The sequence below is a fragment of the Trifolium pratense genome, linkage group LG1 (genome assembly GCF_020283565.1).
Source record: "Trifolium pratense cultivar HEN17-A07 linkage group LG1, ARS_RC_1.1, whole genome shotgun sequence".
Taxonomy (NCBI): Eukaryota; Viridiplantae; Streptophyta; class Magnoliopsida; order Fabales; family Fabaceae; genus Trifolium; species Trifolium pratense.
In genome coordinates, this window is record NC_060059.1 from 16,713,778 (window position 1) to 16,732,406 (window position 18,629).

Here is an 18,629-nt window from a genome sequence, read left to right on the forward strand (position 1 = left end):
TTATGGATTGTCCTTTGCAAGGGAACACGTTGGGACGTTATTATGGGTGTTTGTACTTTTTCCGTGCTCGTTGTTTGAGTTATGTGGTCGTTGCGCCACGTGATTGATCTTATCGATCCCATTTTGATAGGCCTTCATGTATGTTGGGCTTTTAGCCAATCCGGAACACTTACACAACTCTTACATAGAGGGAGTATTCATTAGCATGGGCGTTCTTGTAGACAATGAAGGAAGTCAATCGTAGAGATTTGGATAGGATTCAATTTGAAAGCGACTCACATGTGTTAACTGAAACTATTCGAACCAGACGTAGTGGTAACTAGGAATTTAGTTTAATTTATGTCAAACTTCGAAGTGAAGTTTGTTAGGAGACAAGCGAATATGATTGTTCATAATCTTGCTCAAGCGGTCAATTCTTAGACTAGTTTTCGTAGAGTTGAGATTAATTCCTTATACATTGAACATTTACTATGATCGAAAAAAAAAATACTCATTAGCATTATCTTAAAAAATATCTAAGTACTTGTACAAATTTTCAATTTATATTACTCAAAAGTGGTTTTAATCACAAATCTAATTGTGGAAGATTATCATTACTCGTCCTTAACTCATTAATTTTAATTTAACTAGTGTCGTGCATCCTCTAAATCAGACAACATCTCTTGTGGATGGAAAAAGTGTACACAAGATCATGTAACAAGGGATATGCCTTTAATTATCGTAAATCTGATGAAAAAATTGACCGGACATGCGTACAATTGAAGGGTTATCCCTACACTGTAAATGTTATTCATACTACTTTTACTCACATAAACGACAAATCGCTACATCATTTGGATTCTCTCAAACCTTGCTTTCCATTTCATGAATGTTGTTTGACTACTAAATGACCAATTAGCTACCTAGACGATCATTATTATTCATTAGTAGGAGTACTATAGTATAAATGAATTTTCATGATGGAGTTTTTATATTTTCATTGATGGGGTTTTCATGATGTTGAAGGGATTTTTTTTTTTTTGGCTTTTGTTGATGATGATGAATACTAGTATTATGAACAAAGTGATGAAGATATATGTTTATGAGTTTTTTTTTTTAAAAAAAAAACATTAAAAACAATAGACACGTCAACTTTTTTTTAGAGTTAACGGTATAAATTAATATTGGGGACTAATATGACTAACAGATTGAAGAGTCGATAACTATTTTGTATTTTTATGTGAGTCGGGGATTTCTATGATAGCGATGCGCACATTCAGTGACTAAAATGATAGTTTCTCCTTTTCTTTTTTAACAATTAAATTTTTGTCCGATTCTCCACTTTGGCCCCTCGTGACACCTCAGCAAGTTGGTGAGTGTCCAAAAAAATGTGAGATCAACTTTTTTGTTGACTTAACGACCAAATTTAATGTCAGGGACTAAATTGACTAACGAAATGTAGATTCAGAGATTATATTGTAGTTGTTCCTCAGTGAGAGACCAGAGTGACAACGAGTTGTACATTGAGGGACGAAAATGGTTTGTTTCCCCCAATAATTAAATGAGTAACTTAATATGAAACAAATGGGGTAGGATTATAACCAACTACGATAGAGGCCAAAGAGGCCCAAAATGGCTTAATCCAATTAACCATCTCGCTTTACCACTTTACTTGGAAATGCTACTGCAACATCTGAGAAATGACTTAGTCGTAGAGCCTAAATAAGAGAACAAAATGAACAAAAGATGAAAGGGGGACACCAAGTTAAAAAAGGGTGAACCCACTTGGGGTTGGTCGAGTGGTGTTGGCTTGGGCCCTTGGAGTATGGCAGTATGCTCCTCTCAAGGTCTCATGTTCGATTCCCACTAGTGCCAATTTCGGTGGGCTAAGTTCATACAGAGCAAAAAAAACTCTGGCTTTAAATGGGACCCCCGCAAGTGGGCGGTGGGATTGGTCCCCTTGGATTAGTCGGTCCTAAGGCCGGATACCAAGTTTTTAAAAAAAAAAAAGTTAAAAAAGGGTGAAAGAGGCCATAGCCAAAGACATTTTCATTAACTAAAACTCAAGCACTTCAAACTACTAGGTTTGATCTAGTGGTGAGAGGTTTAGATAGCATGCATGAGATCTTAGGTTCGATCCTCATTGAAAACATTGTGAACAAAAAAAAAAACTTAAACACTTCGACTTTGTGTAGAATATATAGTCGATTGAAGTTTCATCTTATAACATGTGTCTTTTTTTGTCTAATTCAATGTTTTTCGGTGAGGCTTTTCATGGACCCAATATTTTACAATCTCAATTCAATATTTTCTGGTGACCCTTCCTTGACGACCATTCCAAGTTTCTTGATGTTCTTTCCATGTTTCATTTTATTTGAATAAAATCAATCTATTCTTTATTGATTTAATTTGATTTAAATTTTTTTAAAAATACAAAAAATAAAATTAAACAGACTATCATTTTTTTAATAATTGAAAAAATTTCTTCTCAAAACTTATAAAATCAAACCAACATGTTGCACCTATAAATAAATGACCTATTGATGGTGAAACATATATGGAGTACATAAACACATTAATGTGACATTTATTATTATTAAGAAAAAAGCAGTACAATTTCTCGGACTTGGATTACATGCAGTTGTGTTAAACTGCAGGGTCACACAGTTGAACAAATCAGCCACAATTATTATTTAAATAATATAAATAAATTACAAATTAAAAAAAATAAAGTGAATTGTAGTGGTTTTTGCTCTACAGCAGGATCCTGCAGTAAAAATCCTGCAGTAAAAATTCAACCGCAGGCTATCCAATTCCCAATTTCTCCTGCCTCATAACGCAATTACCCATGGACTATCTTCGTACCGCACAAGAAATCTCCATCTCTCCTATCACTTTCACATCACTAATTGCAAAGATTAACCCCAAAAAAAAACCCCAAAAACAAATCCTATTAATTATTATTAATTCTAAAAATACTCCAAAATGCAGACTTGCCACTATTACTCACCAGATTGGAGAAGTTTTCTACAATCCACAGAACTCGAGTGGCATCTACCCGATATTCCATGTAATAACAAGGGTAAATCAGTAAATACAACCCCATCGAAAACCCAAAGCGTACATCACACGATTATAATCTTCAACACGCGTCACTAAACTAATGCTCCGTGATTGCCTTTTGGGTTCCAAAAATCATCAACGCCATGTAGGATCCCACGTGGCATCTATAGTCCACGTCATCAACTCTCCATCTTCACTATAAATACCCATCCTTCCCTACCTTCACACCTAATTCAAAACGCTAAACAAGAAAAACAAATGCGAAAATTATTATACTAAAATCAAAATACAGAAAATAATTAGTTTCCGGCGATAGTTAACTCGCCGGTGAAATGAACATTCCGGCGAACATTACTTCGTTTTCCATAAACAATGCACGTCTCGCCGATCATCGCCGTCACGTTTTCCACGAAACATTTTTCACCTCTTTTTCTCTATTCGTCTAGTCTAAACTCTAAAGTAGTTTTATAGAGTAGTGTAGTTTAACGAAGCTTTTCAGAGAACTTTTTCTTGCGGTATTTTCATTTTGTTGTTGTTACTTTTGTGATATCATGCCTCCGATGAAGATCCAACCGATCGACATCGATTCAGAGAAGCTGAATCAATTGAAAGCGGTAGTTCGAAACGACACCGTTAAGCCTGTGTTGAAATCGCGGCTAAAAAAGCTGTTCGTGTTCGACCGGCAATTTTCTAGCGTGTTAAAGACTTCTTCAGAGAAACCTATCGCCGGCGAAGCTCCACCTCCAGTTTCCGGCAATAGGTTCATTGAAGATTTCGAGCCTAGCTCCATTGTCTTAGCAAAAATGGTGCAGAGTTTCATAGAAGGAAGTAACGATAAGCAGAAATTCACTCGCAACAGCTGCAACTGCTTTAACGGTAACAGTAACGATATCTCCGACGAGGAAACTGATTTCTTCGGTGAATCTGTCCCTTCCGGTTCTTTCACCGATGCCGGTGACGCTCTCAAGGTTACTTCAACAACTCTAGTTTAACTCGCTAGTTTCGGATTTTCGCATTTTTTCGCTTTTTCTTACATTTTGTGTTTCCATTTTTGCAGAGTCTGATTCCTTGCGCGAGTATTGCAGAGAGAAACCTCTTAGCAGATACATCCAAAATAGTAGACAAAAACAGCAAAGTTTACAAACGAAAAAACGATTTGAGAAAGATCGTTGCAGAAAATCTTTCATCTCTAGGTTACGATTCATCAATATGCAAATCTAAATGGCATAAAACACGATCCTATCCCGCTGGTAAAAAAATTTCCCCAAATTAGTTGAAATTTTGGCTGGAGATTTTTTTAATTGAAAACCTAAAATTGAATGTTGTGATTTTGATTCAGGTGAATATGAATACATCGATGTGATTGTGGAAGGTGAGAGGTTGATTATTGATATTGATTTTCGATCAGAGTTTGAGATTGCTCGATCCACTGGAACATTCAAGGCGATTCTTCAGTTTCTTCCTTACATTTTCGTTGGAAAATCTGATCGTTTATGTCAGATCGTGGCCATTGTTTCGGAGGCGGCGAAGCAAAGTTTGAAGAAGAAAGGAATGCATGTTCCGCCGTGGAGGAAGGCGGAGTATATGCTAGCTAAGTGGCTCTCCGCCTCGTGTACTAGAGAAATCCCGTCGCCAACCACTGCTGTGTGTGAATTGAAAGAGGATCTGAGCGACGGTGATAGTGCTGCATCGGAGAGTGATTGTGGTGAGTTAGAGCTGATCTTCGGCGAGAAAACGTCTTCGCCGGAATCGGAAAATGTTGCCGGTGGTGAGAAAAGCTTGTTGACAGTGGCGATGCCAACGTGGCAGTTACCGGCAGTGAAAGTAAAGAGTGTTGAGAAAGGAGCAAAGGTGGTGACTGGATTAGCCGCTCTTCTCAAAGATAAATCATAAAAGAAAATAAAATTTTGCATTTTTTTGCGTTAATTAAAAAAAGCATAATCAAAGTTAGAAGGACTTTTTTTTTTTCCTTCCAAATTTTAATCTTTCGAATTTCTTTGTTTTTGCTACTGTTTTTGTGCAACAAGGGGAACTCTGTAAGAAAGAAGTAACAACTTACCACTCAATGTAATAAAATACAGTAGTTGATAAAAATAGTAAATATTTTAAAGAAAAAAGAAATCTAGTGGAGAATAATATCTAATGTTTATTTTGGTTCGGAAAAGAGACTTTCTCTTCAATTACCTTAATTAATATTATGATTAGTCTGATAAATAAATATTGAGAAATATAATTTTTTAAGCTCGTATCTCTTATTAAAAATATTGGAGTAATATTATTTAGGGTGCCAAAAATGTTAGTTGGATGACTTGAATGCTAAAAATAAAATAATTGAAATGTCAAATCTTCATTGTGATTAAGGGTTTTTATCTTAATTTTTGTTTAAAAATATAAATAAATTTCTTTTAAAATATAATTTTAAATTTTAATAATTTTAATAATTTTTGTTTGAACATAAGAGTTTCTTTTAAAATACAATTCTAAATATCAATAATCTGCGAGAAAAAATAAATAGCTTAATTGCAGTTTTAGTCTTTCTATTTTAATTATTTTGCAATTTTGGTTCTCTTATTTTAAAATTCGACTGTTTTGGTCACCTATTATAATTTTTAACTGTAACTTGGTGATGTAATGTGTTTTAAACAATGTGGCATATGATGTGATGAGAAAATATCAACATCGACGAAATCACAAGAAAAATTCTTCATAAAATTAATTTAAAACACACTGTATCACCATATTTTAGATAAAATATGTGTTCGGAGGACCAAAATTGTTGAATTTTAAAATAGGGGAATCAAATTGCAAACTGGTGAAATTAGGGGGACCAAAATCGCAATTAAACCAAAATAAATAAAAAGATTTGATAATTTTGTATTTTAATTCATAAAATTGGATATATTGTTATTTCTTTGACCTTAATCATAAACAAAAATTATACACTTTTTAAATTTATGTGAGTGTATTTTTTTTTACAATAATTGATATAATGGTATTTAATTAAACAAAAAGTGTATTTAAATTCTTCTATTTCTTTCCTTCTTCTCTTGCTGCCAGGTTTCGACATGAGTACTTCTAAGTAAAAGAGCAATTTCTCAACCAAGTGACTTATAAGAAAATAGACAAATTCTTTTATTTCTTGTATAATAAGAATACATTGAAAAAGTTACCCTTTGTTTCTCGGTCTATGCAATGTATTTTTACATCTTGTGAATTACATTACTCATGGAAATTTTTTTTTTCTACCCCAACAATCTTCATTCTACCCCAACATTTTTCTAAAAATACCCAATATACCCTTATTAAAAATTAATATATTTTAAATTTTTTTTTTGTCGTATTATATTGTTCCGGTAGAATTTTCATCCTCCCAAAAAACTGTTCCGGTAAGTATTTATCGTTACCGGTAAATTAACTTTACCGGTACACTTTTTAAAAAGTGTTCCGGTATGTTAATATTACCGGTACACTTTTTAAAATATTTTCCGGTATGTTTATGTTACCGGTACACTTTTTAAAAAGTGTACCGGTATGTTAAAACTCAGTTCATGAAAAATGCAAAGTAGCTGTGTGAAAAACTCAGTTCATGAACCCTTTTGATTTCAAGTTTCAACCCTGAAAAATTACAAGAGATTCCAATTCCAACCCAAGGTTAAAACAATGAACAGAGAAGGTAGACAAAAAAAAAGTAAATTAACAGAGAGAAAGAGGAAGAGATAAGGAAAGAGAGAGAATGGACAATGGTGGGTCTCTTGGTCTCGGGCACTGTTAAAAAGTGTACCGGTGTTGCATTTTTCATGAACTGAGTTTTAACATACCGGTACACTTTTTAAAAAGTGTACCGGTAACATAAACATACCGGAAAACATTTTAAAAAGTGTACCGGTAATATTAACATACCGGAATACTTTTTAAAAAGTGTACTGGTAAAGTTAATTTACCGGTAACGATAAATACTTACCGGAACAGTTTTTTGGGAGGATGAAAATTCTACCGGAACAATATAATACGACAAAAAAAAATTTAAAATATATTAATTTTTAATAAGGGTATATTGGGTATTTTTAGAAAAATGTTGGGGTAGAATGAAGATTGTTGGGGTAGAAAAAAAAAATTTCTTACTCATGTTGTTGAGCCCAAATTGTAAGTTGGGCTTGTTATCTCGGCTGGCAAGCGTCCAAGCCCATAATATGGTATAGACTATAGACCCTTCATTGTATTTTACTATTTTTTATTTTTAGTTTTTTTTTTTAGATATACTGTTCATAATTGTGTATTAATAAAATATTCAATAAAATTTGAACTTTATCACTATTTATCATTGGGATAAATGATTTTTAATCTCCAAAAATATATTATAAGTATTGTAAGTCTAAAATCTAAAATAATAATATTCATAATCATAATGGTACATTCAAGGTAGTATCCATAATGTATTGGCTAAAGTCACTTTCGTGTGTTTATACATACATCAATTTAAAATACAATAACAAATGGCGTTACACATGAAACATATCTGAATAAGTCTTATATACTTCATCTGTGATAATATATAAGCAAAAATCACTTTTTTAAGTTCATTGCATAATTAATGTATCTTACCTATAATATAGATCAGATACATTAAATATACAATAAACCTAAAAATATGATTTTTGCTTATATATTATCATGGAGTGAGTATTACATAAAGACAACAAAAGAAATTAAGACTTCAAGAGTCTTGTAACTCCACCACCATAGTGGGATGAAATATATGCGGTTCCATATAAGTGAGTTCACAAAAAGAACTTGCTAATTAGGTTATTATATGTAGTGTGTGAACAATTGTTTAAATTTATCTTCATTCTTCTTGTATATTGACTAAATTTTCACGGTGAGTAAGTTAATAACTTAAACCTAACTAAAAATATTATCTTAAGGACCATGACCAATATCTCGGTCGCGATGATATGTTGGTCCACATGTTTGGGTAATATTGGACATAATTAAGTCTTGTAGATAGTACCTCCACTTACGATGGTATGCTCCTAGAGTAATACTTCCTCTGATCCTAAGAAAAAATTTATTTTTTAGATTCATTGAAAATCTAATGTATTTAGACTACTTAATACTTCATTGGACTAATCCGTGTCCTGAGGAGAGATTCCAAATTCCTATGTTCCATACATTAGTCATGATTCATGAACACAAGATTAGCTTTGTTGAGTAAAGAACAGCTTGCATGAGTGACTAGTACAGAGATAACCAGAAAAAGGTAATGATATTAGCCTGCGCCTCACTTGGATCTTGAGCTTCTAATGCTTACCTTTCAAAGTCTTTCTGCTCTAGCTGAACAAATCTTAGCTAGCTACAACTATAGTATACTCTAAATTAACTGCTGATGTGATGTGATGTGATGATGTTAATGCACTACTCCTATATCGATAGCCAAAAATTGAAGGATCTTTAAAATTTTCACCTTTTTATTTTACATGACATGATGTTATAGTGCTGCTTCCATTGTGGTGGTTATCTGTTTGCACTGCCATTGACATGTTTGGCACAATAAACTATTCTGTCTGTCCCTAATTATAAGCCTCATTTTAAATATAAAATTTGTTTCTATATATAAGTCTCTTTCCAAATTCATAGACGTATTTATTACTATTTTTTCAAACATAACCCTACTTTACATTGAAATCTAAAAAGTCAATTACAAATACATTTTTTATAAGGACAATCTAGTAATTGTAACACTAAAAAAAGTACATATTAATTACACTACCAATTTTTTTTTAATATGCATAAAAAAATCACAATACGAAACTTATAATAAGACAATCTCCAATGGTGGTACTTATATTTGTAAGTACTAGTACCTAATAGGTAATGGGAGTAAAAACAAAATTGTACCTAATAGGTACTAGTTCTACAATAAGACACAGTACCTAAATAATTTTTGTGGGACCCATTTAAAATGATGTTGAGTTATTGGATAAATGTGCTACTAGTGGGACCAATTTAAAACTTTTGAAGAGGTTTTGGGTTGGAGGGAATGAGTACTTATTATGTACTATTATTAAAAAAATTATAAATAAATGATGTGTACATGTGAAGCCACTTAAATACTCAAAAATGAATAGTTTCATTGTGGATGCTCTAAGGGACGGATGGAGTATAATTAATAGTTTAATAGTACATTAATAATAATAACACTTTTTCTTAATATGGGAGTGTTGTCTTTTATCCATTTTCTGATGGCTAATGAATTTATTTTTTGGTATGGGAATATGCCAAAGTAGAAGTCATGTCACATTGACACACACACAAATCAAATGCACTCTGCACCTAAAACAATGTATGATTACCTTTTCGGCTACTCACAGTACTACTGAGATTTGATAAGATAGCAAAGTTTAGATTTTGGAGTATTAACTATTAAGTACTGCACATAATTTAATTTAATTAAAGGGTCTTGTTAACATGTGCTCTAAGGACACATATTAAGATATACCAAAATAGAAATTAAACATTTAATGATACAAAAAATTTAATGCTTCAAAAGTCAAAATGTACAAATTAGCATTTAATAATTTCTATTTTTGCTTCCTTAACATGTGACTTAAGGGCACAAATTAATATTCTACTTAATTAAAAACCTATTACCTAATCTACAATTGGCTCAGCTTCTATTTTGTCCTCAGGTGACTGAGCTGGACATCATCACCTATTGCCTCTTCTTTCATTTTTCTAGCTACCAATATCAAGTCATATTTGAATAAATAATTCTAGTAGTAAATAGTAATGATAAAGCTTCAATAAAAATAATTGGTCCACGTGAGCTTAACTTAGTTGGTAGGAACATACTCACTTCGTCTTAATTTGATTGATACAGTTGATTGTTGTGCACTATTCATACATATTGATTTGAATTATTTTTCTACTAATAAACAAAAATAAATATTAGCATATAAGATGTTTAATTCGTCTCGATGAGTATTTTCAAAATATCAAATTTTAATAATTTTTACTATTATACAATTAAATTGGGACGGAGGGAGTAGCATTATAAATGTAGAAGCGAGAGTTCGAACCCGAACCACTCCACTTATCCGTCTTTAAGGTGAAATTTCTAATCATACATTAAAATAATGGTGAACACTCCGGTACACATCTTATGTGAACGTGTACCGGTACACTGTTAAGGTGTATAATTTTAATTGGTTCACATGTAATAATAATTTTAACATGTCATTTCAAGACTTCTTTAAATAGAAATTTCCTAAATTACTCTTTTAATTTACAAAAATTTTAAAATGGAAATTAAAAAAATTTCCTAAATTGCCTTTTGTCAAAATAAAAAGAGATGTTTTGTAAAAAAAAAATGAGATTTTTAATTTACAAAAATTTTAAAATGGTTTTGTTTTTTTTACAAAAGGTTTTTTTTTGTGAAATTGACAAAAGGGTTTTAATATGTGTGTTTTTTTGCTTTTCATCAATTTATATTATTTTTTATACTTATAGCACCACTCATTTTGAAGCATTTCTTTCAATTTCTCGTAAAGTTCATATTTTTATTTCATATATGCAATTTCGAGGTTTTTCAATTTCCGGCGGTTGGATTTTTTTTGTTTTAGGTTGTGGGTATCATTCTTCTCTTTCTTGCATCAAAAAATTCTTACTAAATACCCCCTCCGATCCTATATATAAGAAAAAGTTTATTTTTAAATTCAATGTAAAGTTGATGTATCTAGACTATAATGTTATCGAGATACATTAATTTTACAATGAATCTAAAAAATAAACTTTTTCTTATATATAGGATCGGATGGGAGATGGTCTGACTAAGTGTTTATATACTAGAGGCAATCCTCACCTTACAAGCCGGTTTTGTAAGGTTGAGTTAGGCCCAATACTCATTTCAATATGGTATCAGAGCCTCTCCACGATCCGTTGGGCCACCTGTTATCAGGTTTCCGCTATCGGGCCACCTACCGTTTATATCCACGCACCAAGCCCAATAGTGCTGGGCGTGAGGGGGTGTGTTAAGAGTCCCACATCGGTTGAGAGATGGTCTGACTAAGTGTTTATATACTAGAGGCAATCCTCACCTTACAAGCCGGTTTTTTAAGGTTGAGTTAGGCCCAATACTCATTTCAATATGTTAGAAATAATATAAAACCATTAATGTGACCATATCCTAACAGCTTAAGCTTTTGGGATAATCGGTTATCTGATATGGTATCAGAGCCTCTATGACTAAGTGGTCTAGAGTTCGATCCCCGCTCCCCTCACTTTCTAATTAAAAAGTGGAATTTAAGCATATGGTAGGTGGGCCTATGCATTATCCACGCTTCAAGCCCAAATGGGCTCTTGCGTGAGGGGGCGTGTTAGAAATAATATAAAACCATTAATGTGACCATATCCTAACAGCTTAAGCTTTTGGGATAATCGATTATCTGACAGTTTTCTTCTTAATTAATTTGATGCTTAACCTCAGTTTTATTGAAGAAAAAACAAAAATAATATGAAATGATTTTATAAAAACGATATGAATCAGCCATATATACATGAAAAAAATTACAATGAATCATTTTGTAAATTGCAGAGTCGTGTTGCCTGTTGCATATAGTCTCCACTCTTCAACCCTATATTCATCCTATATGTGATTCAAATAAAAAAAAATCAGCATATCATATATATATATATATATATATATAGGCTTTGTCTAACATAGTAACATGCACCACTTGATTAAGTGGTGCATGATGCACAAGTCTTTGATATTTTTATAACGAATACGAATTTTATAAAATTTATCGTTGGATGAAAAGTTTATATAGTTTAGATCATCCATAAATTTTTTTGAAAATCATTTGATATGTTATTGAAACCTATCAAAACTAACGACATTGAATAAAAATCCATAAACCGTTAATTTTGACGGGTCTCAATAACATATCAAATGATTTTCAATTTTTTTTTTTAAATTTATGGATGATCTATACGATATAAATTTTCTATCCAACGGTGAATTATGTAAAATTCTTATTCGTTATAGTATTTTTGGCGACTTTTGCATGGTGCACAACTTAACACACTTGTGCACCATAGACTTTGCCTATATATATATATATATATATATATATATATATATATATATATATATATATATATATATATATGAATCGTGTTGCCGCATATCTTTGATTTGTGCGGCTATATGGCAATAGCATCAACAATACAGTATTGATTCAAGTTAGATGAGAGCAGTTTTCTGCGTGGCCAATATGCATAAAAAATCGATTGAAATTTTAAGAAAGAACATGAGGGTAGTCCTGCAGGCAAAGGAAAAAAGTCGTGAAAGTCTTGAGGGTTTGATTGAGATTGTTAGATAAGTGTTTTATGTGTATTTTTAATGAAAAGTCTCTCAAAATCCACTTCACAAAAGAATCCATCAAAATTTGTGGATTTTGGAATACCAAGAGACATTTCATAAGTTTAAAACAATCTCAATTGAATACCAACAGATTTGGTTGCCTTGAAAAAAAAAATCTTGATTGTCTCAATTGAATACCTTAAGACTTATTTAGATTTCATAAAAGTCTTGATTGAATACCACAAGATTTTTTAAACATAAAAAAATCTTTTAAAATCCATCCAAATCCCAATTGAATACACCCCCTAAGTGTAAAAATCAATTCTATAATAAGAAGCTATGATTTATAGCTTCAAGTAGAATCAATTGAAAAGGCAGAATTAATTCTATTTTTGAGAAACCAAACAAAGTAGAATTAATTATACACGTCTAAAATCAATTATGACGGTTCCAGAATTAAATAAAAAGATACACTTTGCAGTATTAAGTTAGGAAGTCCAGAAAATATTGTGAACAATAAAATTGTGATTCCTACCCCCAACAAGTCCTAATCCAGAGAGGAGTAAAATAATGCTTGCCCCAACAAAAACCTTTGATTTCAAAATCCCTTTACCCTTTATGCACTTAAAAGTTCTATCATCATGCAAAAAGAAACATAGTTAAGAGATAAGGACAAGAGTGGTGCCAATTCCCCTTAAAATATTGATTGATTTGAAGTAAAGTAGTGTATGATTGTGGGTGTACAAATTGCAATAATTATATATTTGAGTTTATGCATGTGATTAGAAAAATTAATACATTTACTTAGCACTTATCAGTTTGTACATTGAAATTAATGTTTATTTTACTTAAATGCATACATAGTGTGTAAAACCAACATTATTCTTTGGATTTTTAGAAGTAAATGGAAAAACAAAACTTTTGCAAAAATTACACTAGTATGGTATAAAAACAGGTGATGGAAGGGGGAATATATAGTTCACACAATTAAATTATTGCAGAAAGATAGGTAGCATTAATCAAGCATGACAATACGTTTCATTTTTGTTGATGATTCACAAACAAACAAGTGGTCCAGATAAAAATTACCCATCTTTTGTTTCCCTCGTTTGCTCTCCCCAAAAGTTTAGTAGGTAGTAGTAGTCCTCTCTCCGAGTCAAAATATAAGACTTCGTTGACTTTTGCACGTACATCAATACATAAGTTTGATTACGAATATTTTTAATTGTGTATTAATAAAAATTATAAAAATTTAATATTTTAAAAATACTCTTCAAAATAAATCAAACAAGATCTTATACGATAATATTTACATTTATATACTTTTAGAAAAATACGATCAAAACAAGACATATGCATATTACATTTAGTCAAAGTATGTCTTATAAAATAGGACGGAGGGAGTAACTAACTAGGACCAGCTAGCTAGTCTCAACTCGAGAAAGTGATGTCAAATAACTGGAAAGTGTATGTATTTCATATTCATCTGCTACTAACAGCATTTAATCAATGTTAAATTAAGCATTGATGTTTGCTAAATAAACTCATTACACAACTGATACTACAAACATTAGCTTCCATCATGTATAGCCTAGGTGACATTAACACATTAGCCATTTTATTTTATTTTATTTTTTTTGAATGAAAATTTGGACACATAAATTAACCAAATCAAAGAAAGTGGATTACAACCAATCGTTAGTTGGTCGATGTTAGATTTGGTAGGGAGGATCACAGTTCAAACCTCTATATCCTGGATCTGAAGAGGGTCAAAATAACTTGATACCAAAATTGATTTTCAAACTGGATTAGACGATCCAGTGGACCAAATACTAATGGTGAAAAAAGAAAGTGCATTACAATATTCACTTAATAAAAAAAAGTATAAATCTTGTTGGCATAACTTTTTTTTAAAGAGGTATTTTGAAATACCTCAATTAATTAATATTGAAAATACAATCTGCCGGAGGTCGAACTTGGATCAATGATGTTCTGGGAAACAATCCAAACCATCCCAACCACTTGACTCCAACGGTTGGCATAACTAAATGATAAGGTTAAGATGGGTAGCTTCCACAATGTTAGTATTAATTTTTTGGATAATTTCTGTAAAGTTTTATCTATCACTAAGAAAGTTTTAGATGGTCACAACGATTTAGTTCTCTATTTAGATACACACATGTTTGATAAAAAGGTAAAAAAAATATTTAAATAATATGTATTTTTAAAATAATTAAATGATATATATTTTTATGCGAGTGTAATCAAATAAAATGACTAAATAGTAGTATTTCCTTTGCTCCCTTCCTTCAACTTATAGCATGGAACCCGGACTCCTAACTAAACCCTATTCCGATTGATTGTCTCGATTTCATTGTCTTGGTTGGCCACCATGCCAACTTCTCTTCAATACCTTCTTAAACCTCTTCGTACTACAATCCAATCGATCCATTGTGATTTGTGACCACTTACATATTTTTCTCTGTTAATAGACCGATTTTTGTTTGGAAGGTTCCACTTTCAACTAACAAAACATGTGATGAAATCTTAGGTTATTTAGTCGAGCAAGTGAACTAGTAAGTTACTAAAACCATCAAAACCTTATTTTTTTTAGAATAAACCTTATTATTATTTTTAAATAAATCAAAACCTTATTTTAGCTGCTTGTTGTAAAGTCCTTGTTTGGTTCAATCACTCATTTGTCCTTCATTGTAACCATTCTCTGCTGTTGATTTTTTTTAGTTTTCTATCCAAAAATCAAACCAATTGATCAATAGTTAGAGCTGACCACAACCTTAAATCTTAATTTTTAAATACCACGATGGATATTATTTATGTATTCATAAAAAATTTGTAGCACGCTCGTTCCATTTAAAATTGTACTATAGTAGGAAATATGGGGTACGTACGTATATCTTTCAAACCAACTATTGACTTAATACATAAATTTATTAAACTAAAAGAGTTATTGTCACAGCTGATGGCCCCATGTCAGTGTGTGAACATTGTGTCATTACAAGCTTATTGAAAGAAAAAATTGATACTCATATTGGAGTATTGGGCGGGCGGCGTAGCATATTGTTAAACTCGCGTGTTAACTTGTAAAATCGGATAATTTTATGTTTCTAAGTATGAAAAATGAGTTAAATTAGTAGTAATTTATTGTTTAGTAAACTCGTGAAAAAATTGATTTTGAACGAGTTAACTCATGATGAAAAACTTCTTGTTTTCTTTTTCTGTTTTTTTTATTTTTTTTTTATTCAAGGGCTCATTATAAGATGGTTAAGGGAGAAGTCCATAAAAAATATGTAGGATGGGATATATAAAATAGAGGCAACATGCCGAGTGTTTGAGGCGAATTCGATTTGCTGTTGTAGAAGCAGCACCCAGTAACACACTGTTTTTGATATGTACCATTTGATATTCCAAAATATGATACCGACACACTTCGGAAATTACGTTCTGAAACTGAGCATTTTTGGACTGTAACTTCCGAAATACGAAAAAATTGAAAGAAAAAAAAAGCAACTTCGGAACGTACGTTTTAAAATTAATTAATTTCAGATCCTACAATCCAAAACTACCTTATATGAATCCTTTACTTTCATTCCTTCAAAACATCAACATTTTTAATATCATGCTTAGGGGTAATTTGGTCAGAACATGAGACCTGGGAGCAAAATTCTATATGACACCCCCACATTATACTTATAATTATGAATAGATCCATAAACTAAAGCCCAACTCTTTTTTTGTCTTAAAGATCTAAACTCATAAAACTTCAATTTCATAAATTAGTTCCACAACAATTTTAAGAAAATTGCTCTTTAGGCCCCCTGAGTTGCTCTCAAGCCCCCCAAAATACCCTCAATTTTGAACTTAGATTCATTTGTATCCTGCTTTCTGAAATGAAATTTCACTTCGTATCCTAGGATTCGAAAAAGACCATTTTCAAAACGTAAATTCTGAAATGTAAAAATAAAAATAAATTATATCCGGATCATATAATCCGAAATGTATTTGCATGTTGGAATTTTCTATTCTCACACCCCGTATTTCCATTTTTGCCCTTTGATAAATATTAGGGAACGTGTATTCCTAATTATTTTTGCCTTGAATTTTTTTTTGGAATGTGTTTACCGAAATTTTATTTGAACTAAAAAAACTTCGGAAAACACGTTCCAAAGTTTTTATACAAAAATTGGAAAAATAGGGGGTAGAAAAGTAACACACGGGGTGGGAAGAAAAAATTTCTTGCATGTTTAGTTCAAACCTTTTCTTTTGGGTTGGACGAGAAGTAGTTACGTTTAGTTCTTGGGCTTCATGTTTATAGATCCACATAACTTAAAGACATTAAGGGTGCGTTTGATTCGTAAAACAGCAAGTACTGGACAGAACAGTACAAGACAAAACTGTACCGAAGAGATATAGAGCGATAATATCTTTATATTCGAAAATAAAATTAATATTTTCATATTTTTCAAACATAGTACAAAAAAAGTTGTCCAGTTCAGTCCACTATTTTTTAGCAGATCAAACGCACCCTAAGAATTTCTTTGCCACAACGGCTGTGACATAGCATCGTTCAATCACAAGCATCCAAGAATTCAATAAACTGAAACAACTTTTTTCATTTGATCACTAGTTAAAATAGCGAATTTTGTTTTTCCAGAATATTTTCATATGGAGGGCGTGACAGGTGCAAACATTAAGGTTGATATAAAAAAAATTGTTGTTTACTACTTAAGGTGCGAACCGAGAGTTCACAACTTAGCAGCAAAATATTTTAAAAAATTTACTGGACGCGAAAAAAATTCCTAAAATATTAAGACATTTAAGCCCATATACAATTTAAGTGCGTGCATATTTGAAATTTGAACTATGTATAGTATGTATAAAGCAACAATCATGCAAATATAAAATGACAACTACTTTAAAAACATGGTTTAAAAATGTTTTTACGAAAAATATGGTTGTCATTCTTATAAAAAATTAAATCTTTTTCTCAAAAAATTATGTTTTGTTTTTAATTTTATTGGACAGAATTAACATATTTTTGTACATAATATAAAATTATATAGGTTTAATATTAGGATGATAAATATCGCGAAAACAGTGATCGCGAATGAATCACGAATGATATGGCACTTTCATTTTGGACCCACTTGCATAATTAATGGATTCATTATCTCTCTTCAAGTGTGTTTTGTTTCTTCTTCACTTAACTTATTCTTAATATTGCAGAAGAAATATTAAACTAACTTTACTGATTATTTGATGCTATTTGACTGTTTCTACACCTCTCTCGTCTCTCAGAACCCACCATCCGCGTCTTCCCTTCATCTTTCTTTGGCAAAAAAAAAACTTGCTACTCTTTCCCTCAGCTCACTAACTCCTCCGCACTTGCATCGTCTACAACAACGACACTAAGTCCATTCCTCCCTCCTTTGACGTCGCTCTCTCCCGGGCCTGAATCTTACACCGATTTCTTCGCCATCCTTTAAACACCCGGACACTCCTATCGTCTCTTCCGTCGAGCTATTTTATTTCCCGTCGACTCTGCTTCCTATAATTCTCCTCTCCCTTCACCGGAGAAAAATAGGACCTCTAATTAAAAATTCAAATAGAATTAATTCATTGCATAATGCCTCAAAGCAGTTTGATGAGCCAATTTAGAGAAGAAATTTGATAATTTTTTTTATTGAACCGGTTGTTAGCCCCTCTTTAGGTCAAGAATTTTGCTCTATTCCTGTTAGAGCTTCACAATGAAAAAACAGAGGCAAGATTGATCCAATATTTTTTATTAATTTTTTAGATGATAAAAAAGAGTTCCACAACTGTCAAAAAGAAGAACTCCACGTTTTCAAACAAAAGAAGCGACACGCTCTAAAAGATGAGAGAAGGCCACGCGCTTCGTGAAAATTTCGTGATAAAACTTTCGCTGCATATAGCAGCACTCTTAATATTATATATAGACATTGTCCATGGACATAGTTCAGTTGGTTGAAAGACACATCTTAAACTAGAAATAATTATAATATTGGCATTAAAATGAATATAGACTGATCATTGGGGACTAAGAACAAAGCAGAAAATTTTTAGGGGATGAAAGTATGTGATTTTTTTTTCATAAGGACGAAAAATAAAATTTGTTAATTTTATAGGGGGTAAAAAACATCCATTGAGAAGTCCTGTTGGTTATACTTTTAGATTAGGATACTCTTCT

General features: G+C 31.8%; 1 protein-coding gene across 1 annotated transcript; it reads left to right on the forward strand.

The window, feature by feature from the left end:
- Positions 1–3,268: 3,268 nt before the first annotated feature.
- On the forward strand, positions 3,269–5,206 carry LOC123899675. The gene is made up of 3 exons (XM_045950886.1): positions 3,269–4,010; positions 4,100–4,292; positions 4,382–5,206. The coding sequence occupies exons 1-3, from the start codon at positions 3,594–3,596 to the stop codon at positions 4,933–4,935; spliced, it is 1,164 nt and encodes a 387-aa protein (XP_045806842.1). The 5' UTR covers positions 3,269–3,593; the 3' UTR covers positions 4,936–5,206.
- Positions 5,207–18,629: the final 13,423 nt, after the last annotated feature.

What these genes read in the sequence shown, in the direction of transcription:
- LOC123899675 (XM_045950886.1), top strand. Translation starts at nt 3,594, where the DNA reads ATGCCTCCGATGAAGATCCAACCGATCGACATCGATTCAGAGAAGCTG. An exon ending in ATGCCGGTGACGCTCTCAAG is followed by an intron (nt 4,011 to 4,099) that starts GTTACTTCAACA and finishes CCATTTTTGCAG; the next exon opens with AGTCTGATTCCTTGCGCGAG. An exon ending in AACACGATCCTATCCCGCTG is followed by an intron (nt 4,293 to 4,381) that starts GTAAAAAAATTT and finishes ATTTTGATTCAG; the next exon opens with GTGAATATGAATACATCGAT.